We start from the raw sequence: 27,117 nt of genomic DNA on the forward strand, positions 1-27,117 counted from the left end.
TTAAAGTAGCTCCAGAATTGTTTCAACTTTTGAGTGAATCATCAGTGCTGCATGTGTCCAGTTTATCAGCTGATATCGCTCCAGCCAACATTTCTCTAGAGGAGAATGTTTATTATTGACTCAACAAAAGCTCCGTGAATTTGTCTGAGAGGGGGCAGATGTAGAGGCAGAGACACGGGGACAGCAAAACGAAACTAAACATTGGTCGGTTTCTAAAGTCTGAGGACCATGAAAGTTTTAAGTTCAAAAAAGTTCAGCTCAAAGATTTTCTGATGATGAAGCTCAAGACAAAGCTGTGATTAAAAGAAGGTGTGACTTTCTGATCCACATGAGCTCACCATGAGACGAAGTCCTCGTCTATAGATACAAGACCCTGAGGAACATCCAGACCAAACCAAGACTATACTTTCAGGGATCATTTCTTTAGTTGTTGACTTGAGAAATGTGTAAGAGTTTGGTCTCGCTGCCCACGATGAAGAGTGAAGATGTTTCTTTCAGAGCAGGAAACTGGTGGAAAGACTTTGTTTCTTCTCTGCTGTTGAAGACTGTTCAGTGTTTCTGAGAGAGGCACTGATGGAAGGAACATGGTCTGAGTGGAAACTGTGTAGTTGTCTAAAAAAAAAAAGTCTAACCTTTTAAAGCTTCTCCAAATATATATAAATATTAGAATATTTGGTTGGTCTACATAAAGAATTGGTGTTTTAATAACTTCAACCAAAATGAAGGAGCCCAAATGACCAGCTGATCTTTTTTCTTTCTTAAATTACTCCCAGAATTGTTTCAACTTTAGATCATATATATATATAATTAGTTTTTAGGTCAAATTTGTTTCTTGTTTTGCATCTTTTTGTCTTTGACATATTTTACAACTGTTTTCTGTTTCCATCATCAGTGCTGCATGTGTCCAGTTTATCAGCTGATATCGCTCCAGCCAACATTTCTCTAGAGGAGAATGTTTATTATTGACTCAACAAAAGCTCCGTGAATTTATCTGAGAGGGGGCAGATGTAGAGACAGAGACACGGGGACAGCAAAACGAAACTAAACGTTGGTCGGTTTCTAAAGTCTGAGGACCATGAAAGTTTTAAGTTCAGAAAAGTTCAGATCAAAGATTTTCTGATGATGAAGCTCAAGACAAAGCTGTGATTAAAAGGAGGTGTGACTCTTTCAGGGATCATTTCTTTAGTTGTTGACTTGAGAAATGTGCTTCTAAAGAGTTTGGTCTCGCTGCCCATGATGAAGAGTGAAGATGTTTCCTCCTGAGCAGGAAACTGGTGGGAAGACTTTGTTTCTTCTCCATTGTTGAAGACTGTTCAGTGTTTCTGAGAGAGACTCTGATGGAGGAAACATGGTCTGAGTAGTTACTATGTAGTTTTAAAAAAAAACAAACAAGTCTGTTGAAAATCTATCATGTTGACGCTTCTTTAGACGGATGCAGATTAATCTTATTTGGTTAGTATGTTTAGAATCACAGCATGTACTACCTTCAGTCAAAAAGAAGCAGCCCCATTTAACTGCTTGCTTACATGCTGGCGTTGTAAGATCATAGATATAGACAATGGGCTTATTTCGGCATCAATAGTTTATGCAAGATAGTTTAAAATTGGGAACTTTATAGGTTTGATCATCTATTTCAAACCTATGGGTTAAGCAAGCAGGACCTTTTCAGGTACCTACAACTTTGTGATTATTTTCAAAAAAAGGTTAAAGGCCATAATCCAAAAGAGTTACCAATTGTTATTCAATTATTTGTTGATGCTTATAACTCTAGAAGTGATAAAGGACTAATAAGCAAGTGGCTCCAAAGATTATGTGAAACAACAATGGGAAAAAGAACTGGACATTGAAATAACTGAGGACACGTGGCTGGGAGTCTGGACAATACAGTCATCCACAACCAACTCCTTGGCCTTGGAGACTTCTGCTGGAAAAGCTTGATTTGTTTTTTTTTTTTATTACCCCTAAACAAAAAGTTTAACAAACTGGAAGCCAGTTTGGCTCCTGGAGATAATGTGGAGAATTCATGGTTGATCATGCCCATATCTTTTGGTCTTGTCCCTCTATTCAGTTTTTTTGGAAGAATGTGGCTACAATTATCACAAACGTTTTGGGTTTTAGTATCGATATAACATTCCCTGTATCCCCAGGCTGTGTAGGCTGTACTTATTATTATTTTTAAATAATCAGAAATGATCACCTCCAGAATTTTCTTATAGAATTATTTTAGCCTAATAACAGCGTTTTAGCCTGAATCGGTTAAATCGCATTTGAAGAACTGGGCCCAGGTCAGTGGCTGAAAATGAAGGAAAGCCAAACACAAGACTGGAAGCTGGTGTCAGTGACACAGATGACGATTTGACACAGTATTTCAGTATGAATCATGTAAACGCCTTTTGTGTTGCTTTATGATTAACAACAGAAAATATGCCAATGAGTAAATACAAATGACCCTCCATCTAGATCTGAGAAACCATTTACAGACATTACAAACGTGACTGAAGGTCTCTACAGATTAACTACATTTAACTATAACTGATGGTTTCGTTCAGAACTTTTACTCTCCTGATTTTATTTTGTTGCAAGTCAAAACAGTCACTACTCCAACTGAGTTTTTTAAATTTAGGGCAGAAAGCCTCCACTCAGACAATGTTTCCTCCATCAGAGTCTCTCTCAGAAACACTGAACAGTCTTCAACAGTAGAGAAGAAACAAAGTCTTCTCACCAGTTTCCTGCTCTGAAGGAAACATCTTCACTCTTCATCGTGGGCAGCGAGACCAAACTCTTTAGAAACACAATTCTCAAGTCACCAACTAAAGAAATGATCCCTGAAAGTATAGTCTTGGTTTGTTCTGGATGTTTCTCAGGGTCTTGTATCTACAGACGAGGACTTTGTCTCATGGTGGACTCATGTGGCTCAGAAAGTCACACCTTCTTTTAATCACAGCTTTGTCTTGAGCTTCATTTTCTGAACAGTTGGAGAGAAAAACTTCACTAAACAAAACAATAATGATATGAACTAATAGTAAAGCATTTTCAGATTAAAATTCAAAAACAGAAAATACCATTTTCAGGTGAGCATCTCCACTGGTTTCCTTAACTCAGGTCCATTATTTGGGGACTATCTTCACTTTGCAGTTTGAGCAAAAGAATGTTTACAAGACTGAAACCAGAGACTTTTCTTTCCAGTTTTAATTTAAATTAACAATGTTCTTTGGTTTCACTATATACTAAAGCTGTCCACTCAGACCATGTTTCCTCCATCACAGTCTCTGTCAGAAACACTGAACCATCTTCAACAGTGGAGAAGAAACAAAGTCTTCCCACCCGTTTCTTGCTCAGAAGGAAACATCTTCACTCTTCATCGTGGGCAGCGAGACGAAACTCTTTAGAACCACATTTCTCAAGTCAACGACTAAAGAAATGATCCCTGAAAGTATAGTCTTGGTTTATTCTGGATGTTCCTCAGGGTCTTGTATCTACAGACGAGGACTTTGTGTCATGGTGGACTCAGGTGGCTCAGAAAGACACAGACTCAAAGACAGAGGCTGAAAAGAGGAGGTTACATCAACAGAAAGGTTTTTGAAAGAGACAATCCTATTCATTAAGATGTTTGTAAAAAAGGAACTGCAACTTGGAAGAAGTTTTATTTTTTTCAAAAACAGTTTGAGCTCAGCTTTGTCTTGAGCTTCATCATCAGAAAATCTTTGAGCTGAACTTTTCTGAACTTAAAACTTTCATGGTCCTCAGACTTTAGAAACCGACCAATGTTTGGTTTCGTTTTGCTGTCCCCGTGTGTCTGCCTCTACATCTGCCCCCTCTCAGATAAATTCACGGAGCTTTTGTTGAGTCAATAATAAACATTCTCCTCTAGAGAAATGTTGGCTGGAGCGATATCAGCTGATAAACTGGACACATGCAGCACTGATGATGGAAACAGAAAACAGTTGTAAAATATGTCAAAGACAAAAAGATGCAAAACAAGAAACAAATTTGACCTAAAAGCAAATTTTATATATATATGATCTAAAGTTGAAACAATTCTGGGAGTAATTTAAGAAAGAAAAAAGATCAGCTGGTCATTTGGGCTCCTTCATTTTGGTTGAAGTTATTAGAACACCAATTCTTTACTTAGACCAACCAAATATTCTAATATCTATATTTCGAAAGGCTTTAAAAGGTTAGACTTTTTTTTTTTTAGACAACTACACAGTGTCCACTCAGACCATGTTTCCTCCATCAGTGCCTCTCTCAGAAACACTGAACAGTCTTCAACAGTAGAGAAGAAACAAAGTCTTCCCACCAGTTTTCTGCTCCGAAAGAAACATCTTCACTCTTCATCATGGGCAGCGAGACGAAACTCTTTAGAACCACATTTCTCAAGTCAACGACTAAAGAAATGATCCCTGAAAGTACAGTCTTGGTTTGTTCTGGATGTTCCTCAGGGTCTTGTATCTACAGACGAGGACTTTGTGTCATGGTGGACTCAGGTGGCTCAGAAAGACACAGACTCAAAGACAGAGGCTGAAAAGAGGAGGTTACATCAACAGAAAGGTTTTTGAAAGAGACAATCCTATTCATTAAGATGTTTGTAAAAAAGGAACTGCAACTTGGAAGAAGTTTTATTTTTTTCAAAAACAGTTTGAGCTCAGCTTTGTCTTGAGCTTCATCATCAGAAAATCTTTGAGCTGAACTTTTCTGAACTTAAAACTTTCATGGTCCTCAGACTTTAGAAACCGACCAATGTTTAGTTTCGTTTTGCTGTCCCCGTGTGTCTGCCTCTACATCTGCCCCCTCTCAGATAAATTCACGGAGCTTTTGTTGAGTCAATAATAAACATTCTCCTCTAGAGAAATGTTGGCTGGAGCGATATCAGCTGATAAACTGGACACATGCAGCACTGATGATGGAAACAGAAAACAGTTGTAAAATATGTCAAAGACAAAAAGATGCAAAACAAGAAACAAATTTGACCTAAAAGCAAATTTTATATATATATGATCTAAAGTTGAAACAATTCTGGGAGTAATTTAAGAAAGAAAAAAGATCAGCTGGTCATTTGGGCTCCTTCATTTTGGTTGAAGTTATTAGAACACCAATTCTTTACTTAGACCAACCAAATATTCTAATATCTATATTTCGAGAGGCTTTAAAAGGTTAGACTTTTTTTTTTTTTAGACAACTACACAGTGTCCACTCAGACCATGTTTCCTCCATCAGTGCCTCTCTCAGAAACACTGAACAGTCTTCAACAGTAGAGAAGAAACAAAGTCTTCCCACCAGTTTCCTGCTCCGAAAGAAACATCTTCACTCTTCATCGTGGGCAGCGAGACCAAACTCTTTAGAAACACATTTCTCAAGTCAACGACTAACGAAATGATCCCTGAAAGTATAGTCTTGGTTTGTTCTGGATGTTCCTCAGGGTCTTGTATCTACAGACGAGGACTTTGTGTCATGGTGGACTCAGGTGGCTCAGAAAGACACAGACTCAAAGACAGAGGCTGAAAAGAGGAGGTTACATCAACAGAAAGGTTTTTGAAAGAGACAATCCTATTCATTAAGATGTTTGTAAAAAAGGAACTGCAACTTGGAAGAAGTTTTATTTTTTTCAAAAACAGTTTGAGCTCAGCTTTGTCTTGAGCTTCATCATCAGAAAATCTTTGAGCTGAACTTTTCTGAACTTAAAACTTTCATGGTCCTCAGACTTTAGAAACCGACCAACGTTTAGTTTCGTTTTGCTGTCCCCGTGTGTCTGCCTCTACATCTGCCCCCTCTCAGATAAATTCACGGAGCTTTTGTTGAGTCAATAATAAACATTCTCCTCTAGAGAAATGTTGGCTGGAGCGATATCAGCTGATAAACTGGACACATGCAGCACTGATGATGGAAACAGAAAACAGTTGTAAAATATGTCAAAGACAAAAAGATGCAAAACAAGAAACAAATTTGACCTAAAAGCAAATTTTATATATATATGATCTAAAGTTGAAACAATTCTGGGAGTAATTTAAGAAAGAAAAAAGATCAGCTGGTCATTTGGGCTCCTTCATTTTGGTTGAAGTTATTAGAACACCAATTCTTTACTTAGACCAACCAAATATTCTAATATCTATATTTCGAGAGGCTTTAAAAGGTTAGACTTTTTTTTTTTTTAGACAACTACACAGTGTCCACTCAGACCATGTTTCCTCCATCAGTGCCTCTCTCAGAAACACTGAACAGTCTTCAACAGTAGAGAAGAAACAAAGTCTTCCCACCAGTTTCCTGCTCCGAAAGAAACATCTTCACTCTTCATCGTGGGCAGCGAGACCAAACTCTTTAGAAACACATTTCTCAAGTCAACGACTAACGAAATGATCCCTGAAAGTATAGTCTTGGTTTGTTCTGGATGTTCCTCAGGGTCTTGTATCTACAGACGAGGACTTTGTGTCATGGTGGACTCAGGTGGCTCAGAAAGACACAGACTCAAAGACAGAGGCTGAAAAGAGGAGGTTACATCAACAGAAAGGTTTTTGAAAGAGACAATCCTATTCATTAAGATGTTTGTAAAAAGGAACTGTAACTTGGAAGACGTTTTATTTTTTTCAAAAACAGTTTGAGCTCAAAATCTAAATTTAAGCCCTTACATAGGGGATTAAGGACAAATATATAAAATGCCTCTGTTTTCAAAAGGTGTTGATATGACCTCCCCTTCTAGGGGTTTTCACATGTTTAATCCCTATAATATCAGTGTAGAAGGATCATGTTTGATTGATTGTTAGTCCGTCTGCTACCTCTGTGTTCTCAGATACAGGGCTCAAGACAGTCAAGTTTTTCCTATAGAAGCCAAACCACAAGGACATTTAATGGTTTAGATGATTTTTTTTTGTTACAGGTAGTGATACACTTGATATTGACCAGAATGCAAATGAGTGAATGAAGGATATTTAAAAGTAAAATTACACCGTGCACACTGGGCAAACTTATAACTGCATTCTGGGATGGCTGATAAGAAGTGAGTTCGTCGTTAACTCAGTTTATCATTTCTGATCCACACTCTTGATAGGTGACCCAAGTTAACCCCACCAGCCTGAGCCCAAATATAGCTGAGTGGATAACTCACTCATCTCACTGGACCCCAGTGCAGCACATTTTACAAAACAATCCCAACCAGGCCTTTCCAGAGCTTTCAACCATATGTCTCACGCTTCATCTGCCCAGCTGTCATGGAGATGGATCATCATCATTTCATCTATTGCACTTTTGGGGCTTAATTCATCATCATCAGCTGCTGGCTTAGAACAGTTGACAGTGACAGCTGGATGGGAGTTATCCTCCTCTGATTAAGACCATGTGAAGCAGCTGAAAGCTCCAGAAGAGGCTGGTAAGTGGATCCTGAATTTATTCTTTTTTTCACCACGCTTTCAGTATGTAATATGAAGTTCAGGCAGGAAGATGAATAAAATCTGATGAATTTTGAGTCTGATGTTGATGAAAAATTCTGTCCCCCAATGCAATACACAGCATTAATAAGGGAGCTACTCACAGTCGCAAAAAGTACAAAAGGAAATAAGACAAATCATCAACTTTTAAGTTTTCCCATTTGAAAATACAGGTTATCAAAATGCTCTTATTTCATTTTATGTCAAATCTTTAATATATCATATACTAAGGACCAAAATGGTACAGTATCATTATTAGTCTAATAATAAAAATAACGTATGAATTGCTTGTTTCCTGTAAAGGTTCAGGCAGTGTGTGTAGCTGTCCCCACTTCTCAATGTGGTTTCTCTTAGTTCCCGGTTTAGTTTGAAATCTGATGGCAGTTTGAGCCCGTCGTAATTTATCTTCAATAAAATTTTATGAATGCCTCGAGCCGTTATTACCAAGTCAAATCCTGCTATAATAAAGACGGGAAAGTGATAAACAGGAAGTGAGCAGCTTGGGAAGACTGGCTTCATTGTCCTGCTCTAATGCCCTACAGCATGACGCCTGTTAACTCAGTGGCTGAATATTCAGCCAAGACGACTATTGTGTAATCCAGGAGGAAGTTGGCACAAGACTGAAGCTTCAAAAAGCCCCTCCAGTCCAAGTATATCTGCCAAAACACTTAAAAGTCACACAATCCACTTCCCTTTCTACAGACGCACAAGTAAACACAACATTTAAAAAAAGTGAAACTGTGAAAACACTGTGGCGCACACTGCATGAAAAATTACACCAGTAAAAGACATAAAATCAGTCTTATGTTCACAAATCTATTGCTCCGGTTCAGGCTGAGAAGGTTCCCAACACACCTGAACTCAGATGATCGGCCAATCAAACGAACAGATCAGGGTTTCTGATCTTTATTCTTTTTGTTTTAATTAAAGCTTCAGTATAAGACTTTGTCCAGATGCAACAACTCAACTGTCCAACTGAGTTAATAATAACATTAATGAGACTGGAAACCACTGCCAATAAATCATTAACTACACAGTCAACAACTCTAAATACTCACCACACACACACACACACACACACACACACACACACACACAGACACGCTGTATTTCAGTATGAATCATGTCAAAGCCTTTTGTGTTCTGTTCCACGAGAGACTATAAACATTAAAAACCCATAGTTTAGTTAAGGAGTTTAGGTGCCCAGAATTTGTTTTGCTACAAGTTAGATCAGAACTCAAACCGAAAGTTTTATTTTAGGTCAAAGTAAAGGCATCCACTCAGACAACGGTTCCTCCATCAGTGCCTCTCTCAGAAACACTGAACAGTCTTCAACAGCAGAGAAAAAACAAAGTCTTTCCACCAGTTTCCTTCTCTCAAAGAAACATCCTCACTCTTCATCGTGGGCAGCGAGACCAAACTCTTTAGAAACACATTTCTCAAATCCACGACTAAAGAAATGATCTCTGAAAGTATAATCTTGGTTTGTTCTGGATGTTTCTCAGGGTCTTGTATCTACAGACGAGAACTTTGACTCATGGTGGACTCATGTGGATCCGAAAGTCACACCTTCTTTTAATCACAGCTTTGTCTTGAGCTTCATCATCAGAAAATCTTTGATCTGAACTTTTCTGAACTTAAAACTTTCATGGTCCTCAGACTTCAGAAAACGACCAATGTTTAGTTTCGTTTTGCTGTCCCCGTGTCTCTGTCTCTACATCTGCCCCCTCTCAGACAAATTCACGAAGCTTTTGTTGAGTCAATAATAAACATTCTCCTCTAGAGAAATGTTGGCTGGAGTGATATCAGCTGATAAACTGGACACATGCAGCACTGATGATAGAAACAGAAAACAGTTGTAAAATATGTCAAAGACAAAAAGATGCAAAACAAGAAACAAATGTGATCTAAAAGCAAATTTTATATATATATGATCTAAAGTTGAAACAATTCTGGGAGTAATTTAAGAAAGAAAAAAGATCAGCTGGTCATTTGGGCTCCTTCATTTTGGTTGAAGTTATTAAAACACCAGTTCTGAACATAGACCAACCAATTATTCTAATATTTATATATATTTGGAGAAGCTTTAAAAGGTTAGACTTTTTTTTTTTAGACAACTACACAGTGTCCACTCAGATCATGTTCCTTCCATCAGTGCCTCTCTCAGAAACACTGAACAGTCTTCAACAGCAGAGAAGAAACAAAGTCTTTCCACCAGTTTCCTGCTCTGAAAGAAACATTCTCACTCTTCATCGTGGGCAGCGAAACCAAACTCTTTAGAAGCACATTTCTCAAGTAAACGACTAAAGAAATGATTCCTGAAAGTATAGTCTTGGTTTGTCCTGGATGTTTCTCAGGGTCTTGTATCTACAGACGAGGACTTTGACTCATGGTGGACTCATGTGGATCAGAAAGTCACACCTTCTTATAATCACAGCTTTGTCTTGAGCTTCATCATCAGAAAATCTTTGAGCTGAACTTTTTTGAACTTAAAACTTTCATGGTCCTCAGACTTTTGAAAGCGACCAATGTTTAGTTTCGTTTTGCTGTCCCCGTGTCTCTGTCTCTACATCTGCCCCCTCTCAGATAAATTCACGGAGCTTTTGTTGAGTCAATAATAAACATTCTCCTCTAGAGAAATGTTGGCTGGAGCGATATCAGCTGATAAACTGGACACATGCAGCACTGATGATGGAAACAGAAAACAGTTGTAAAATATGTCAAAGACAAAAAGATGCAAAACAAGAAACAAATTTGACCTAAAAGCAAATTATATATGTATATGATCTAAAGCTGAAACAATTCTGGAGCTAATTTAAGAAAGAAAAAAGATCAGCTGGTCATTTGGGCTCCTTTGCTTTGGTTTAAGTTGTTGAACATAGACCAACCAAATAATGTAATATCTACATGCATCTGGGGAAGCTTTAAAAGATTAGGTTTTATTTTTTTTAGACAAGAGCAGAGTAACCACTCAGACCATGTTTCCCCCATCAGTGTCTTTCTCAGAAACACTGAACAGTCTTCAACAGCAGAGAAGAGACAAAGCCTTCCCACCAGTTTCCTGCTCAGGAGAAAACATCTTCACTCTTCATCGTGGGCAGCGAGACCAAACTCTTTAGAAACACATTTCTCAAGTCAACGACTAAAGAAATGATCCCTGAAAGTATAGTCTTGGTTTGTTCTGGATGTTCCTCAGGGTCTTGTATCTACAAACGAGGACTTTGTCTCATGGTGGACTCATGGATCAGAAAGTCACACCTTCTTTTAATCACAGCTTTGTCTTGAGCTTCGTTTTCTGAACAGTTGGAGAGAAAAAACTTTAGCTGCACTAAGCTTGTTAGAACTAATAAATATGATTCAGAGATGACAAAAAAAAAAAGTTTCTTTCTGTTGTCACTAACCGTTTTTCAAAAATATTTGGAGATGACAGTAACAGTTGACCTCAAAATTTCTGATGGTTGATAATTGAAATTCATTTTAACCCCGAAAATGTCGGTGTAGAACATTTTATGATGTGTTGGACACATCCAGCAGTGATGAAGGAGACAAAACAGTGATAGTGAAAGAGGATAATATGTTTAACAAGAAATAAGTTAAAGAAAAAAATATTCATATTTACAAATAGTAAAACATTTTCGGACTAAAATTCAAAAGGAGAAAATGCCATATGCAGGTGAACAGCTCTACTGGTTTCCTTAATTCACATTCTTTATTCGGAGAACATCCTCACTTTGCAGTTTGAGAAAAAGGATGTTAACAAGACTGAAATACGTGACTTACCATTCAATTTTTAATCTAAATTAAAAATGTTTTTTGGTTTCACTTCTTTAAAGCTGTGCACTCAGAAAAAAACAAAGTCTTCCCACCAGTTTCCTGCTCTGAAGGAAACCGCTACAGACGAGACTTTTGACTCGTGGATCAGAAAGACACACCTTCAATCATCATCATCATCATCACTGACAAAAAAACTGAACTTTCCTGCAGTACTGGACACATCTGCAACCGACCGCAGCCAATCATAAACACCTAATTTCCTATAAGTCCTCTCTTTTAAAAAACATGTGCATGTTTCCAGTCATTGCACCTGTGGTGGTTGTGGTGTCTGATAGTTCCCGCTTCATATGACATCTGCTTTCTTTCATATTGACCTACGTTTACCTCTGATACTTTCACTTTTCATTTGGTTCACTTACTTTATTTTTTAGCAATGTTGTGCTAACACAGTGGTTGCATGTCACAACGACCACAACATCTTTTGACATTATGGGGAGAAATTTTGTCAAAAAACCCTTTTCATGAAAATGCTGTCAGTGAAAGAAAATATTCAAACACAAACCAGCTCCTCTTCTGCAAGCAAAGAGGCATGAAGTCTAGTAAATGTGTGACCCATGATGTTAACACAAATGTAAACACAAGGAAAATCAACTAGGTGCAAAAGTAAATCTTTCCTGTGTAAAGCTAATGAGGTTAAAACACAGGTGTAAAATTGCTAATTTTTAAAATGATGTTTGGTTGAGAGACACAAAGAGATCAAGGTTCAAAATTCACTCTTCACATTGGTCACAGCTGTCAGGAAAACAATCTCACCTCCATGGCCATTTAGTAGCTGTTCTGGAGCTTTTGGTCCGATTCATGGTCTTCATCTTTAGTACATAACTTCCATTTTTTCAGCACTTCATGGACTTCTTGTCTTTGTTGGCACAAAAACTGAGGGGCAAAAAGAAAAAGATGGATTAAAAAAACCTCTGCTGTTTCATGACAACCAGGCAAACTCCATCTGCTGTTAAAGACCATGTGATTCAACTGAAAGGTCCAGAAGAGAAAAAGCCACCTCTGAATTAAACTCTTTAGTTTTGTCTGTGGATTTAGATGACTTGGATTTATAAGGTAATTCAATCACTGACTGAGCACACACACACACACACACACACACACACACACACACACACACACACACACACACAGTGAGAGTCTGTTAGTGTCATTTATTACCTCTGTTGGAAAGCTGCAGGTATGCAAGGAGGTAAGTCACAAGCTGACAGCTAGTGGTCACAATAGGCTGCCAATGAAAACATTATGGAACAGTGCATCACATATTCAATTCAATTCAATTCAATTGTATTTGTATAGCGCCAAATCATAAAATACATTATCTGAAGGCACTTTACAGAGTAAGGACCTTACTTTGTTATAGAGAAAAACCCAACAGTTCCCACAAAGAGCAAGCGCTTGATGCTGGGGGGGGGGGGGGGGGGGGGGGGGGGCTTGAAGCCAGGCAAACAGATTCATTTTTGTGGATGTGGCTCATTTCAACTCAGCCAAAACACATCACTGACTAAGGAGTTTAAGTGGAAGCAGAGCAGCAATCCAGTGGAAAAATAACAACGTGCACATCATTTCATTCTTTGGAGACCTTTGTGGAATCTGTGCCAGGTGAGGAAAAGGGCATAAGAGAGGCAGAATCCAGAAGGTTTTGTTATTATCACTTTTCCTTTCGACTTACTTTACATCCTTCACCTTGAAAGAGGAATTATTTTCCTCATGGAGGTGAAAGGTTTAAGACCACCAGCCACAAGATCTGATGTCCTTTCTTGAACATTATAATTATTAACACTGATGCAGGAGATTTCCTGAGATGGATCAAGAATGCAAATAGATTCTTTCCCAAGCACTATATGTATAGTGAATATGTATGGATTTGTACTCCTTTACTAGAATCACTGAGGCATATTGCAGGATTTCTGATTTATTTCTTTGACATTTACTATAATGTTAATAAAAATGTCATTCTATTAAAATGCTATGGTCAGTGTTTTATCGGTGACAACTGTCACTGAGTTACTGTTGGGAGACAAATGTTCTGGTACCAGGTCTTTGCAGGTTTACTTTTGAAATGTGTTCAGTTATCTGTTTCCAACAGTTTCCAGTCTTTATGCAAAGTTTGACAAACCACATCCTGACTCTGGTTTTGTACTTACAGTACCTCACATAGAACAACAAGTGCTATTCATCTTCTGATCTCATTTTCATAAAGAACACGAATATGCAGCTTCCAAAACGATCATTTGAAGTTTTAACACTGATCAATAACCAGTCAGACAGTGCCTCTGCAGAGTTCACCACACACCCAAGTTAAATTTAGAAATTTTTAAGACCAAATGGAACAAAATTTAACACCTGTACCATGTTTAAAAAAGGATTAACTCGCCTCCTGCAGCACAATCCACTGTCACAAGATTATGTAAATAAAATTTACGACTGTTTAATACCTTCTAAGGACTCATTTTGAGGGAAGTGAATTGAATTCAAAGCCAGAGCTACTGGATTGGATGTGTTTTGGCCATTTTGTGTTCAGGGGTAGTACGATTGTATTTATTGCACCTGTTTGAGTGAGTAACAACAGCTTTAAAAACAGTTCTGCTGCATGTATGTATGTATTTCTGAACCAGCAAGGTGCACTAGAGACTGCTGTCGCACCTTCAGGAAATAAAAAATACAAGGTGCTGTGGCAACACCAGGGAAAATAAATTCTAACCTGAACTCACCTCAGACTTCTCTGTTTTCTGAGGAAGTAAAAATGTCAGTTATATCAATAGGTTTGTTTGCGTTATGAACTTTATTCCTCTTTGTAAAAGTCTTCGAGAATGTATTGGCCCATACTGTGAGAAACTGGGTGACACTTTTAAATGTGCTTGACAGGATTCAAGCAGTCATGAACCCCTTAGAGGAAATGTGCAAAGGTGCATAAATAAACAGCAGAGTGTCTCATAACGTGACTTAACCAACATCCTGACATCATACTGTTATTTGCATCTTTTCTTCCGTTCAGTGTTTCATCAACCCGCTGCAGAGACAGATGAACATTACACACCTGTGAGTCTGGATGCCTTCAGGAGCAATGTGTTTGAAGCTTTTTCGCTGTTTTCGCTGCAGATCCTGCAGAGCAGAAGGTAAGACAAACCGTTTACAACACAGCATCATCCAGGTGATTGGGATCAATTACCTGTAGGGATTTAAACATTTTAGTATCAACTACCGAGGTGATGTAAACACTGTAAACAGGTGAGGGTGATCGACTTGGCTAGCAGCCTATTAGAATCATATTCATTATTACCATACAAATTGAATGTATATTATATTATATTATATTACATTATATTACAGCAAAACATATACAGTGTCACAGAAGCATTTTGTATCTCAGATGATGATGATGATGGCTTGTTTAGAAATTCTGTGCAGACATTCAGGGCGCTGGAGGAACCACTTACTCAACCCTCTGACTTTTCATCTAGCGCCACCAACAGGTCAAGATCTCCATTGGTCCAACACCACTTTATGCCTGCCAAACTAATGGCCAACTTCCAAATAGCATTATTCACGAAGGGCTGAAACTAATGATTATTTTTAATTTACTTTTTTTTAAATTTCTTTTTTAGCTTTCTCATTGGTCAATGAAATGTCACAAAACTGAATTTACAAGTGACTGTAATTTAACATCAAGGAAAACCAGCAAATTCTCAAATTTGAGGAGCTGGAACCATCAAATGTTTTTTTGAAAACTAACTCCAACAATTAATGGAAGATGAAAATAGTTGTTGATTCATTTCTGTTCCTCGACTTAATTATTTGGCAAATAGTTGCAGCTCTATGCGATGAGCATTACAGCCTCAAGGCAGCGCCGGTGTGTGTAAACCTTCAGTGTCATTATGAAGAGAAAAAAGCCCGTCACCAACAAGAAAACAACACCTTTGGTAATTTGTTTAAACTTAAAACGAGCTACTGTAGTTTATTGTGGCCGTGTGAATAATGTCCTTCAGGAGCAAAAGCAGAAGAGGCACCTCAGTGCACATCCTCAAAGTTGGTTTCTAATAAACGTGACCACAGTCATTCCCTAATCTCAACCAAGCACCAAAACCTAACAGAACCTTAACCGTAGTTGACAAATCTAACAACTTATCTGCCACAGTGAATATGTTTTAGGAGGTGTAATGAAGACCAGATGACATTTTCTATTTGACATAATAAGGAAATGTTGTTAATGTGTTGATATGAGTAAAATATTCAATTCAATTCAATTCAATTTTATTTGTATAGCGCCAAATCATAATATACATTATCTCAAGGCACTTTACAGGGTAAGGTCAAGACCTTACATTGTTACAGAGAAAAAACCCAACAGTTCCCACAACGAGCAAGCGCTTGGCGACAGGGGGGAGGAAAAACTCCCTTTTAACAGGAAGAAACCTCCAACAGAACCGGGCTCGGGGTGGGCGGCCGTCTGCCCCGACCGGTTGGGTTTAGGAGAAGATAAAAAGAGGGGGTGGGGGGAGGAGAGAGGAGAGAAGAGAGAGAGAGAGAGACCAGGAACAGCTGTGTCGGTAATGGTGTTATCAATAATAATGATATTCACAGATGTGTTTTTTTTTTATCCCCAAAAAAACCCTGATCTTTAAATCCAATATTCACCCACATTGACTCAAGTATTATTTATGTATGTACGTATGTGCAAAAATAGCATACATATAAATGCAGTTCATATAATTCATGTAATATATTTAATTGTATTGTATATTACTATGGAGTGATTTCACTGTATCATTTATTTATACACATAAGGACAAAACATCCACTGAGTCACACACTGTATCACAGAATTTGTAGTCTGAGCTCATTTGCAAATGTTGCTGCTATCTGAGTTTTTACATATACACACAATGATATGATGAATATTATCCAACTATAGGAGTAATATGAGCACACCAGAAAAGAAAAAAAAAGCTGCAATGGAAGCAAAAGAAAAACAATATCTCCCCATTAAAACATATATACACTGATTGAACTCACGTTGGTGTCAGGTATCAATCGGTATCTGCTCTTACAGGTCAGTATGACTTTCTAAATCTCAGAAACTACTTAGAAAATCATACTGGTGCATCTCTCTTCAGACACATATAGTATTTCCACATTTGGATCGTCACTATGATGTCTCAAAAACAGCATGTCAGAGTAAAAACTAAGTCCTGAACGTATCCACAGATGCTAAATATGTAAGGCAGAGTTTGGAGAAACGGAAGGATAAACAAGACATGAAATATATTCTCATCTGCTGTAACGCTGTATCTTAGATTTCAACGTTCACTTTAGTCATCACACTGTTTTGATATAATGCTGGAGTACACATAACAGAATATACTGTATACCTTATGAACAGTATTTTGTACTTTTAGGAGGTAAAATATTTTGTGGCACCGTGATAGTACAGGGATCAGCCACAGCAGGAACAGGGATTGTTTGAGACTGGCAGAATGATGAACTGAAGACAAAATTCAGACAGTGCCTGCAGAAGAAAACCAGCATCACCTGATGATCCAACTGTTGCACTAACGATAACCAGAAGCTGACAGCCAAGACAACACTGTGAAAACACAACCCCAGCTAAAACTCCTGGAGAAACCAGCACGTGACAACAAAACAATATTAATAAAATATAAATAATACTTGAGTCAATGTGGGTGAATATTGGATTTAAAGATCAGGGTTTTTTTGGGGATAAAAAAAAAACACATCTGTGAATATCATTATTATTGATAACACCATTACCTACACAGCTGTTCCTGGTCTCTCTCTCTCTCTCTTCTCTCCTCTCTCCTCCCCCCACCCCCTCTTTTTATCTTCTCCTAAACCCAACCGGTCGGGGCAGACGGCCGCCCACCCTGAGCCCGGTTCTGTTGGAGGTTTCTTCCTGTTAAAAGGGAGTTTTTCCTCCCCCCTGTCGCCAAGCGCTTGCTCGTTGTGGGAACTGTTGGGTTTTTTCTCTGTAACAATGTAAGGTCTTGACCTTACCCTGTAAAGTGCCTTGAGATAATGTATATTATGATTTGGCGCTATACAAATAAAATTGAATTGAATTGAATTGAATATTTTACTCATATCAACACATTAACAACATTTCCTTATTATGTCAAATAGAAAATGTCATCTGGTCTTCATTACACCTCCTAAAACATATTCACTGTGGCAGATAAGTTGTTAGATTTGTCAACTACGGTTAAGGTTCTGTTAGGTTTTGGTGCTTGGTTGAGATTAGGGAATGACTGTGGTCACGTTTATTAGAAACCAACTTTGAGGATGTGCACTGAGGTGCCTCTTCTGCTTTTGCTCCTGAAGGACATTATTCACACGGCCACAATAAACTACAGTAGCTCGTTTTAAGTTTAAACAAATTACCAAAGGTGATGTTTTCTTGTTGGTGACGGGCTTTTTTCTCTTCATAATGACACTGAAGGTTTACACACACCGGCGCTGCCTTGAGGCTGTAATGCTCATCGCATAGAGCTGCAACTATTTGCCAAATAATTAAGTCAAGGAACAGAAATGAATCAACAACTATTTTCATCTTCCATTAATTGTTGGAGTTAGTTTTCAAAAAAACATTTGATGGTTCCAGCTCCTCAAATTTGAGAATTTGCTGGTTTTCCTTGATGTTAAATTACAGTCACTTGTAAATTCAGTTTTGTGACATTTCATTGACCAATGAGAAAGCTAAAAAAGAAATTTAAAAAAAAGTAAATTAAAAATAATCATTAGTTTCAGCCCTTCGTGAATAATGCTATTTGGAAGTTGGCCATTAGTTTGGCAGGCATAAAGTGGTGTTGGACCAATGGAGATCTTGACCTGTTGGTGGCGCTAGATGAAAAGTCAGAGGGTTGAGTAAGTGGTTCCTCCAGCGCCCTGAATGTCTGCACAGAATTTCTAAACAAGCCATGAAATACTTTCCTCTTAAGTCCAACATTGCCACAGCGCTAGTGAGTCTAAAAAAAGCCCAGCTTGAGTATGTGTGTGTGTGTGTGTGTGTGTGTGTGTGTGGACTTTCCATTCCTCTGGGGAACCATTTTTCACATACATCATCTCAAGCAGGAGGAGCTTATTGCTGCTTTATAAAAACCCTCTAACTCAGGAGCTGTACTGTTACCAGCTTACAGCAACTGTGGGGTGAGTTAACATTTTTCTGGGGGAGTTAGACAAAAAGGCAGCACAACAGACATTCATGTCCATGTCGGGACTGGCTGGTAGTGTTTTTACTCTCAAGAAAGTTTCTGAACAACTAAACTCATAATGCAGTTTATGTTTAGGTGTAAGGACTGGGTGAGATTTCACTTTGAACTCTGTTGTGCTTATTTATTATTACCATTCATTACAGCTGAAATATGAGTGTTATCATAGAAAATGTGCATTTTCATTACTTGCTATTTGCATGTCATTATTTCTCTCGTGCTATTTGACATCTTCTTTTTTCAAGTGCTGTTTTAATGTCCTTTTACTTTTACTGTTTTATTATTGATATTACTGAATACTGAGATTTTACTTACTGTGATGAGAATGACATGTGGAACCACCCAGTCTGTTCACTGCTCTCTTGTGTAATTGTTTTAAGAATTATTTTAATCTAATTTATTTTTTTCCATTGATAAAAAATACCCTTGTATTACAGGTTCCTCTTTTAATATAGGTTTATATTTAACTTTAAATAATTAAATATTTTCATTAGGGTTTTATTTTGAAATGAACACAGGAAGTTATTATAGCGTAATTGTTTTTGCTAACTAGCTAGCACCGAATTTAAAGCGTTCCTTTTATTTAAGATAAAAGAAAATGTCATTATATAGTATTTTAAAAATGGAAAGGGGGGGGTTAAATTTAAAAATAGCTAACTAAAACATACAGAGGAGGAAAGCAGCAACATCTACATTCAAATATTTTACCAAGCTAATTCAGTTAGCTAACGTAACTGAGGTGAAATGCTAACATATACATTTCAGATTGTCACCTACTTTTTTTTTTTCCTTGTGTTTTGTCTCCACTCGTCAGACTCTTCGACCCAAAGGATGCGGACCCGGCCCGACGCCACTGAGCCAGACGGCTTCAAGCTCAACTCCCTCCCCGGCCACGCTGCGAGGGCCGCGGGGGCGGGCTGGCTCAAGGGGAAACTCCCGAAGATATTCAGAGGTCCCAAGGGTGAGGATGCTGTCGCGTCCCCCTCCACGACGGATGGACGCCACTCACCCAAACATGAGGAGCTTCAAAACGGTACCAGACATTTAAAAAACACAATGCAGTAGCTAATCTTTTGTTAAATGTTTTTGAATAAGGCTGCAGCTCATGTCTCACTTATAACTAGAAAACAGCAACAACATTAATGCTTAACAAGCAGAGGTGCAGTTGTTGTATTCTGGTAGTGTTTTATTATGACTTGCATGGTGTAGAAGATTCAATTTCAGCTAGAGTTATTGCAGCAATATTGAAGTGATGCCATAGGAAGTCACCACTCCACATTATCTGTGAGACAGACATAGAAGTGGTCTACTAAAGTGACTTTCTGAGCAACCTGAGAAATATATCAGATATTTATGTGTATATGAATGCACAGAAACCAATTTGTAATAAGTAATATAAGATGCAACCTTAAATATTATGCATTTCTTTTAAGAAGTCTAGATGCCTCAGTTTGTTATAAACATCTGTCACTGTTTTAGAAAATAACCTCCTCTTTGCTTTTCTCTCTCAGTGATCCTCACATTTGAGCAAAACCTTGAGGAATACAACTTCCATGAGGCTGGCCAGCTGCTGATCGAGAGAGAGGAGCGTCTGTTTGGGGAGAGAAGAGAGGCAGAGGGACTTTCAGATCACGAGGAAAAAGTAAAGAAGCTTGAAGCAGACTACAGAGAACTTAACCGTCAGATCCTGCAGACTCTGCAGCGGAGTCTGTCCGTCACTGCAGAAGAGGTCAGGGCTGATGCTCTGACATCTGCTGTGAAGGCCATCTACCAGGAGGACAAGCAGGACCAACTGTGGAGGCAGAGGGGAGGGACACCCCCGGCCTGGAGGCCCAGCGGCTGGAAGGAGCTCCACGACAACACTCTCCGCAGCTTAGTAAATTATCGTATGGACAACCCCTCAATGCTGCTTGCTAACCAGGTAGAGCAGTCGTCCATTGATATAGACATCAAAAGCATGGGTAGGCAGCTGAAGGAGGACCTGCTGTTGGTGGTGGATGTGGTGAAGACCTGCTACCCACCAGAGAAGGACATCTGCAATTTTTACGCCAGGCTGTACCACCAAACCTTCAGTTCCAGACTCAAAAAGATCGCAGACTTTGGTCTGGAGGACGGGGACTGCACTTTCATCCTGCTCTGGGTGAACGAGTATTATCCAGGGTGAGTCCTGTTTGTCCTGTGTTGACTACTTGGTGAAGTTGATGTGAGTTTATGTAGAGATTCAAACAAAATAATGAATTTATTGTTCTCAATCCACATGTAGAATGTCATTATTTTATCATATGAAATCAGTGAATTGGATGAGGAAACACTGCTTTACGCCCTCAATGGCTCAGGCTTTAACTGGCAGAGAACAATCACAACCAATAGACAGGTTTAGTGAATTTGTAATTGTTTTGAGTTATAATGTATTAAGGTTTTAGTAAAAGTTATGATTTCTGGTTTTCTGTGTCAGACTCCTTCAAAAACCAGAGCTGGCCAGTGAGATCAATACTGAAGCGCTGGGAAAGCTGCTGCCTCAAGAGTTACTGGAACCTCTGGAGAAACAGTACCTGGGCAAACAACAGGTAACCAGAGCTTGTTTTAGTTTCGTGTGTGTAATTTAGATTTTAGTATTTACTTCAGCGGTTTTTAGTTTTTCTTTGGTAATTTTATTTGGTTTTATGTTTAGTTTCAGGTTTAGTTTTGGAAAGTTTTCCCAAAGCAGCGTGGTCAACAATGAACAATGTTCATTAGCTAATCAGTACTATGGGTCAGATTGTCTTTGAACTTCTTGTGGATATTCATGGTCCCCAGTGGATGAATCCTAATGTTTCTGAAGCACTATCATCAGGATATATTCAGTTATAAACAAGAAATATCCAAATCTAAAGGGTAAACTGCCATGAAATCCACAGAGACTGTTCATGCTCTCCAGTGAATTACTCATTTTACTTTTAATGAACCAATTACAATTCCTCTTGTTTAATTAATGAATAAAGTTTTGCATTTTTACCCTGTTTGAAAGAATCTAAGAATAGCAAAATCATCCGTTTGTCTCACTTATTGTGAGTTGTAAGGAACACTGCAGTTTTCTAAAGGTAGAACTGGTACATGAAAGACAATAAGTGACATGTTGTTTTGTATTCAGAGTGAGCTGATGACTTACATCGGCCGAGTCCTGGAGGAAGCTAAGCAGATGTGGAATAACGGAGAGGAGCCAACGAGAGAGGACGGCTGCTACGTCAGTCCTGTGGCCTACGACATCATTCAGGTACGATGTCAATACAGCAACATGATCTTAAAGAGGCTATAATCAATATTTTTATAATAATGCATCACAAAAGTGTGAAAATAATGTGATGATGTGAAAGAGGTCGAAGTGAAGTGTCACACAGAAATGCTTCCTCTCAGTATTCTACAGTGATTTTTAAATGCTGTTATTGACTTGTGTCCTCCACCTGTCTTTAGCTTGTCAACGGTATGGTGACCTCAGCTGAAAAAGTGGTGGGAGACCTGCACAAGGCCCAGAGGATAACGTGCAAACTGAATGGTTTAATGGAGAGGTAACATTACTGATCATTTTAAAATCCATTTTTGTTTCACACTTTACTTGATAAAAACACTCTGGAGGTGAAAATCAACTGTTTTCATTCAAACACAAACTCCTGCAGCTTCAAGAACTTCCAGGACGAGGTCATGAAGCAAAACAAGCCGAACAGCAAAGCGTTTATCAAGGCGAACCTCGGCTGTGTCGAAGAGTTCAGGTACGTTTCTGACCTGGGACAGAGGCCTGATCATATTAAGACCAAATTCTGATTAATAAAACATCAGTACATTTCACTGTGAGCTGATGTGGATTCTGTGGTTCATCTGCAGTGATGTCTTCAGTAAGAACGGCCATCTGTTCCTGGAGGATGTGCGACGAAACTGTTTGTCTGTTCTGACAGACATGAAAGAATCTGCCCACGCATATTTCTTAAACCCTGTGCACAAAAACCTCAGGGTAAGTTTGTTTAAAAGACATATAAAGACCTTTTTTTCTTGTTTTCAACTAATCCCCTGAAAAGACCAAAACCAGCAGTAAACAAGTAACAAGTATGTGTGTATCAAAAGCCTGAAACATCCCACTCCTCTGAGCTCCACTGTTTTTTTTTCCTTCATTACCATAAACACATTATTTAGATTCAAGACCACACACACCATCCTGATGCCTCAAATACTCACAAGAGCACTGAATGAGGATTAATCTGCCACTGAAGATAGTCCCCAACAAATGCACTTTTTCCTTCTGTTTGTGTATCCTTTAATAGAAACAACACAGTCTAGCAGTTATGTGTAATTTCTCTATCAAGATTAACATTTTAAGTAGAAACCTTTGAGCTTATGTCTGATGGCTACAGACAGGAGAGGAAGGGAAAAAATAATTGAGGAAGAAACTCATTTCATTTTTGGTTTTGGTCTTTTCATGGGAAAGAGGGTTGAATAACAACAGCTGTATCATTGACTTGTTTATCAAGCCAAGTTTTGAAGTTTTGTGTAATGAGGACAGTAAACAAAATCAACAGAGTAAACATAATTTTCCTCACTCTTATCTCATACACACCACTGCTTTCCTCAGTGTTAGAGTGAGATCTCACTGGTTTAGCAAATGAAGCTTATTTTACTTTCCCTGATGTTTCTCTAAGAACAGCATCAATGAAGTATACTATGTTTAAATATAACGTCTTTTGCAAAAAATACAAGAAAAACTGCATTATTTTTCATTTCATTCCTTTGTTTATTTAGCCATCATCTTAGTAGCATAACTTAAGTTTTATTTAGTTATTTAAATTGACTTTCTTCAAAATAAAGTTTATGAAGTTCTTCACAATAAAAGCATTTAGTATGGATTATAAAAACAGACAGGTAAACAACAAAATAGAAATAACAATAAACAAAAAAACAAAATGTCAGTTAAGAAATTGAGTTGTATTAACACAAATACAGACCATCATCAGTTTAATACTCAGGATGTTCCACTGAATTTGTTGTAGTAAACCAGGTTTTTTATTTGATATATAAACAGTGTGGGTTTGTTTGCAAACTCTATGCTACTTTGGATGATTCAGTGTCATTTTTCTACCTCAGCCACATTACCGCAAACTGGGAACCAGTGACTGGCTGAACAAGCCCCAGTTTGAGAATCTGCTGCGCAGCATTCAAACAGAGATCGAAGAACTTCAGGGATCAAAAGAATCCTGTCACAAGGTAAGAAAGCACGAAACACACTCTTCATTTCAAATGAAGGAACAGTTTTTATCCACAAAGCATTTCATACTGACCATCTTCCTCCCAGACAGCCACTGGCTTTCATTAATTTCCAACCAATGTTAGTTTGTGGATGCTTAACACTTGTTTCAGTTGAGTAATCCTTTAAAATGATCAGCAAGTTTCACATAATTTTAGTGCAACAGATTAAACAACTTTATCAAGTTAAGTGGTTTTCATACTGTGAAATTAATGGAGGCTAATTGCTACCTGGAGGCTAATTGCTACCTTTTAAGGAAAAATATTCAGACCTCTAAAACACTGGTTTATAAAAGATTCAGCAAAAATGTAAAGTGTTTGTGATTTGTAGTAAATGCTCCAGTAAACCAAATAAAACTGAGTTTAGGATCTTCACTGGTTCTTCAAACACCAAGTTAATAAATAATGTTTGTTTATTTTGGGGTTTTCTTTTTTGGGTTTCTGATTTGATGATTGGATTAATTTCAGGAGCTGATTTGCCAGTTTCATCAGGAAGTGACAGTAGAATATGTGAGGAGGCTCCTGAAAGGAGACGTCAAGCTGAAGGACAAGGAACGGCAGGAGAAGGCCTACATGACCGTGAAAGACAACGCAGAGAGTTTGCACAGTTTCTTTGTCAGAATGGTGAGATTTCATCTGGTTATCTCTGGTTAAGATACTCGTTTACTGTTGTATTGATGTGGTTACAGGAACATATGTTCTGAGAGTATTAGTTTTTGGTTTTAGCATCTAAAACACCAAGTGAAATAATGTCACAGGATTATGCAATAGATCACAAAATGACAAACACTGCTCAGCTGTCCGTGTCAAATGGAAACAGGAGAGAAAATCAGGCCTGAAGAGAGGGGGAGAGCTGAGGATCGTAGGAATGATGTATGAGGAAGCCAGAATAAGATCCTATGAGAGTTCTGTTGGAAGAACATAAAATGATATTTTTATCGTTTATATTTATATTATAAAATTTATTCAGTGAGGTTTTCAGGGACAGAGGGAATGAAGGGAGCTATCCCCCAACAGAGGACGACTGGACTGCTACTGTCAGTAAAATAGGCTACATGGGGAAATTTACCATTATTTTAAGATTTAAAGAATATCCAAAAACTACTGTTGTACTGTTGTACTGTTGTACTGTTGTGCCCTATCAAGCAACTCATTTAGAAAGTGTAAACAAGACAAAGGCTTTACTGAAGTGACCGCAGTGTGTGATTATCAAGTGATGCAGGGAAAATCCAGAGTAAAAACTCCACCGCTGTGACAACTCACCATGGAATCCTCCCAAAAACACAAGAGTGATGTATGTGCTCCGTCCTCACAGGGGTCAAAGGAGGAGTGGTTAAGGGAAATCCTGACCAAGATTGCAGAAGTGCTGAGACTCCAAGACCTCCCCGCCATACAGATGCAAGTAGCATCACTGGGAAGCTCTTATCCTGACCTGAGGTAACATTTTCGCTCTGCGTTTTGGATTAACTTCAACACAACACAAGCAGAAATATAAATACAACATATTTCACATGCACGCGCAGCGGTCTGAAGTGTATCAGACCCAATAAGGATGGAACAGCATACTGTGAGTCGTTTACATGACATTAGGATGAGGATAAACAACCCCCATTTCCAGAGAGGCAGCAGGAAGTGAGCTGAGCCAAAACATGTCAAATGTGTTCAGATGTTTCCGGCTGCACTGTGATATTATGAGCTACAAGTTTTCTAGCAGAGCTGCCAAGAAAAAGTCGCCCTGTTATCAGTGTCAGTGAAAGTACTGCTGCTAGTCTGGAAGCAGAGAAGCAGCTGGTGAAGCTTTTTGGGGCATGTCAGAGTAAACAGCCTGTAGAGTTGTTTCCACATGTTTACAGGATAGTGACCCTGAGGTTTGAATACTCTGACGTTTTAGGAAATTAGCTTTTTTGCTTTTCTGTCAAGAGTTCGATAATAAAAATAAAACTCACACCTGTATGTTGATGTGAGACAGCACTTCTTAAGGTCACTGGTTCGTAATCTGTAAAACCACAAATCCTCCTTTTCACATTTCTGCTTGTGTAGAGATAAATCAAATATAGCATATCAATTAATGAGCTTTAGAGGTGGATTATGTTTCCTTTGGACAGAGCCAGGCTAAGTTTCCCTCTGTTTCCAGTCTTTGTGCTAAGCTAAGCTAACCACCTCCTGGCTCTAGCTTCATATTTACCATAGAGACAGAAGAAGTATCTATCATCTCATTGAACTCATGAATAAGTGTTTTTCCCCACATGTCAAACTATTACCTAATATTAGAACAGTGGAAGAGAAGGACAAGGAATTTTATACTTCCACAACATACTTGACTGTATTGTTACAGAAATCCTGTAATAATTAACTTTATGCCACGCGGGTTCAAAATGTTGATTTTTAACTTTTGCTTCTTTTCCTTCACCCACAGTGAGAAACACGTTTCAGCTCTGCTCAAGCTCAAGACAAACTTCTCCAGAGCCGACAGGAAAACCGTTAAAGCAACTCTGTCGGACACTTTGAGGGAAACCAGTGTTACATACGATCGGCCGTTTTTCTCCAGAGTTCAGGTTAAATGAGGCACACACTCATCCAGTTCTCATTTCAGTCATTTTAATGTTGGCTGAGAGTTGTGTTGTACAGTATAATGTACTATAGTGTATGTGTGTTAGATGTTTATAAGTATGATTTGGATTCTGGTGTTTTGCAGAGTGATGTAAAATGTGAATATACATTATACATCTAATATAAATATAATGTATAAAAAGCTTGGTTCAGATATAACTTAGGCTGGAGAGAATATTGTGTGCAGACGACTGTAGAATGATGAGATGAGAGTCGTAGTTACTGTATGAATGTATAAGCTACAGTTGCGTTAGTGCCAGGAAATATGGTGCTTTTCCTCTGCAAAAAAATCAGCTTAGGTTTGTGTGAGTGCGTGTTTTTGTCTTTTACGAAAAAAAAGGACAGGGTCAGTATTTGCGTATTTTCCTCTGATAGTGTATATATTTTAAATCAAATGAAAGTTGTTATTTTAATGTTATGTGTTTCTTGCCATGAACGTGCAATAGAGGCAAGCTTTATATTTTTACATGTTTTGTCTCACGTCTGATGTACAGAATATTAAATGGTTAATGTAAATTAAATTTCTAAATAAAATTTGGTGAAACCTTTAGTATGTCTTGAAATGATTTACTAAAAACCTGAAACTATATTTTACATGTTCCACACATCTGCTGTACATTTAAATTAGGATTGAGTGCCGTGCAGATTACAATCATAAACAAAGAACTGTAGATGAGGTCTGCTTTAAGTTCATGTACATTCATTTACTCTAAATGTAGCATTCAGGGGTTTCACTGCTAACTACATGAACATTTAGGTCAAGA

General features: G+C 38.2%; 1 protein-coding gene, 1 long non-coding RNA gene, 9 other non-coding genes and 1 pseudogene across 14 annotated transcripts in view; 3 read left to right on the forward strand and 9 right to left on the reverse strand.

Annotated features, from left to right (window-relative positions):
• LOC139632618 (uncharacterized) overlaps window positions 1-19,392 on the reverse strand; it is a 35,574-nt gene extending 16,182 nt beyond the window's left edge. The window contains exons 1-5 of one of the 3 annotated variants that reach the window (XR_011693598.1): window positions 19,253-19,392; window positions 16,622-16,758; window positions 14,290-14,421; window positions 12,006-12,125; window positions 8,542-10,713 (exon numbers count right to left, since the gene is read on the reverse strand). This is a non-coding gene — a long non-coding RNA (uncharacterized lncRNA). Of the gene's footprint in view, window positions 1-8,541; window positions 10,714-12,005; window positions 12,126-14,289; window positions 14,422-16,621; window positions 16,759-19,252 lie in introns of those variants that run through there. The other 2 variants (XR_011693597.1, XR_011693599.1) reach the window with 2 other exon arrangements.
• On the forward strand, window positions 397-598 carry LOC139633461 (small nucleolar RNA U3; annotated as a pseudogene).
• Window positions 1,154-1,362, forward strand: LOC139633471 (small nucleolar RNA U3). The gene has a single exon (XR_011693753.1). It is a non-coding gene; the product is annotated as a small nucleolar RNA U3 (small nucleolar RNA).
• LOC139633485 (small nucleolar RNA U3) lies at window positions 2,635-2,841 on the reverse strand. Its single transcript, XR_011693767.1, has one exon. It is a non-coding gene; the product is annotated as a small nucleolar RNA U3 (small nucleolar RNA).
• LOC139633462 (small nucleolar RNA U3) lies at window positions 3,237-3,443 on the reverse strand. The gene has a single exon (XR_011693745.1). It is a non-coding gene; the product is annotated as a small nucleolar RNA U3 (small nucleolar RNA).
• LOC139633466 (small nucleolar RNA U3) lies at window positions 4,213-4,419 on the reverse strand. Its single transcript, XR_011693749.1, has one exon. It is a non-coding gene; the product is annotated as a small nucleolar RNA U3 (small nucleolar RNA).
• On the reverse strand, window positions 5,190-5,396 carry LOC139633463 (small nucleolar RNA U3). The gene has a single exon (XR_011693746.1). It is a non-coding gene; the product is annotated as a small nucleolar RNA U3 (small nucleolar RNA).
• LOC139632601 (tumor necrosis factor alpha-induced protein 2-like) lies at window positions 6,135-26,903 on the forward strand. 2 transcript variants are annotated; one of them, XM_071497628.1, is made up of 13 exons: window positions 6,135-7,360; window positions 14,248-14,368; window positions 19,290-19,508; window positions 19,987-20,635; window positions 20,931-21,042; window positions 21,606-21,728; window positions 21,926-22,020; window positions 22,129-22,221; window positions 22,334-22,460; window positions 23,585-23,704; window positions 24,212-24,367; window positions 25,059-25,180; window positions 26,160-26,903. In XM_071497628.1, the coding sequence occupies exons 2-13, from the start codon at window positions 14,302-14,304 to the stop codon at window positions 26,305-26,307; spliced, it is 2,031 nt and encodes a 676-aa protein (XP_071353729.1). In that variant the 5' UTR covers window positions 6,135-7,360; window positions 14,248-14,301; the 3' UTR covers window positions 26,308-26,903. The 2 variants fall into 2 exon arrangements, with proteins under 2 accessions (XP_071353729.1, XP_071353731.1); XM_071497630.1 differs by lacking the exon at window positions 6,135-7,360 and having other exon boundaries at window positions 14,006-14,368.
• On the reverse strand, window positions 6,167-6,373 carry LOC139633464 (small nucleolar RNA U3). Its single transcript, XR_011693747.1, has one exon. It is a non-coding gene; the product is annotated as a small nucleolar RNA U3 (small nucleolar RNA).
• LOC139633473 (small nucleolar RNA U3) lies at window positions 8,694-8,900 on the reverse strand. Its single transcript, XR_011693755.1, has one exon. It is a non-coding gene; the product is annotated as a small nucleolar RNA U3 (small nucleolar RNA).
• Window positions 9,546-9,752, reverse strand: LOC139633460 (small nucleolar RNA U3). Its single transcript, XR_011693744.1, has one exon. It is a non-coding gene; the product is annotated as a small nucleolar RNA U3 (small nucleolar RNA).
• On the reverse strand, window positions 10,385-10,591 carry LOC139633458 (small nucleolar RNA U3). The gene has a single exon (XR_011693742.1). It is a non-coding gene; the product is annotated as a small nucleolar RNA U3 (small nucleolar RNA).
• Window positions 26,904-27,117: the final 214 nt, after the last annotated feature.

This window comes from Trachinotus anak, unplaced genomic scaffold (assembly GCF_046630095.1).
Source record: "Trachinotus anak isolate AG129_WGS33_773 ecotype Australia unplaced genomic scaffold, CSIRO_AGI_Tana_v1 ptg000015l, whole genome shotgun sequence".
Lineage (NCBI taxonomy): Eukaryota > Metazoa > Chordata > Actinopteri > Carangiformes > Carangidae > Trachinotus > Trachinotus anak.

Excerpts from the sequence above, each read along its gene's own strand:
- LOC139632601 (XM_071497628.1), top strand. The coding sequence starts at position 14,302 with ATGCCTTCAGGAGCAATGTGTTTGAAGCTTTTTCGCTGTTTTCGCTGC. Across the intron at positions 21,729-21,925 it reads TGGCCTACGACATCATTCAG|CTTGTCAACGGTATGGTGAC; the intron begins GTACGATGTCAA and ends ACCTGTCTTTAG. Across the intron at positions 24,368-25,058 it reads ACAGTTTCTTTGTCAGAATG|GGGTCAAAGGAGGAGTGGTT; the intron begins GTGAGATTTCAT and ends CCGTCCTCACAG.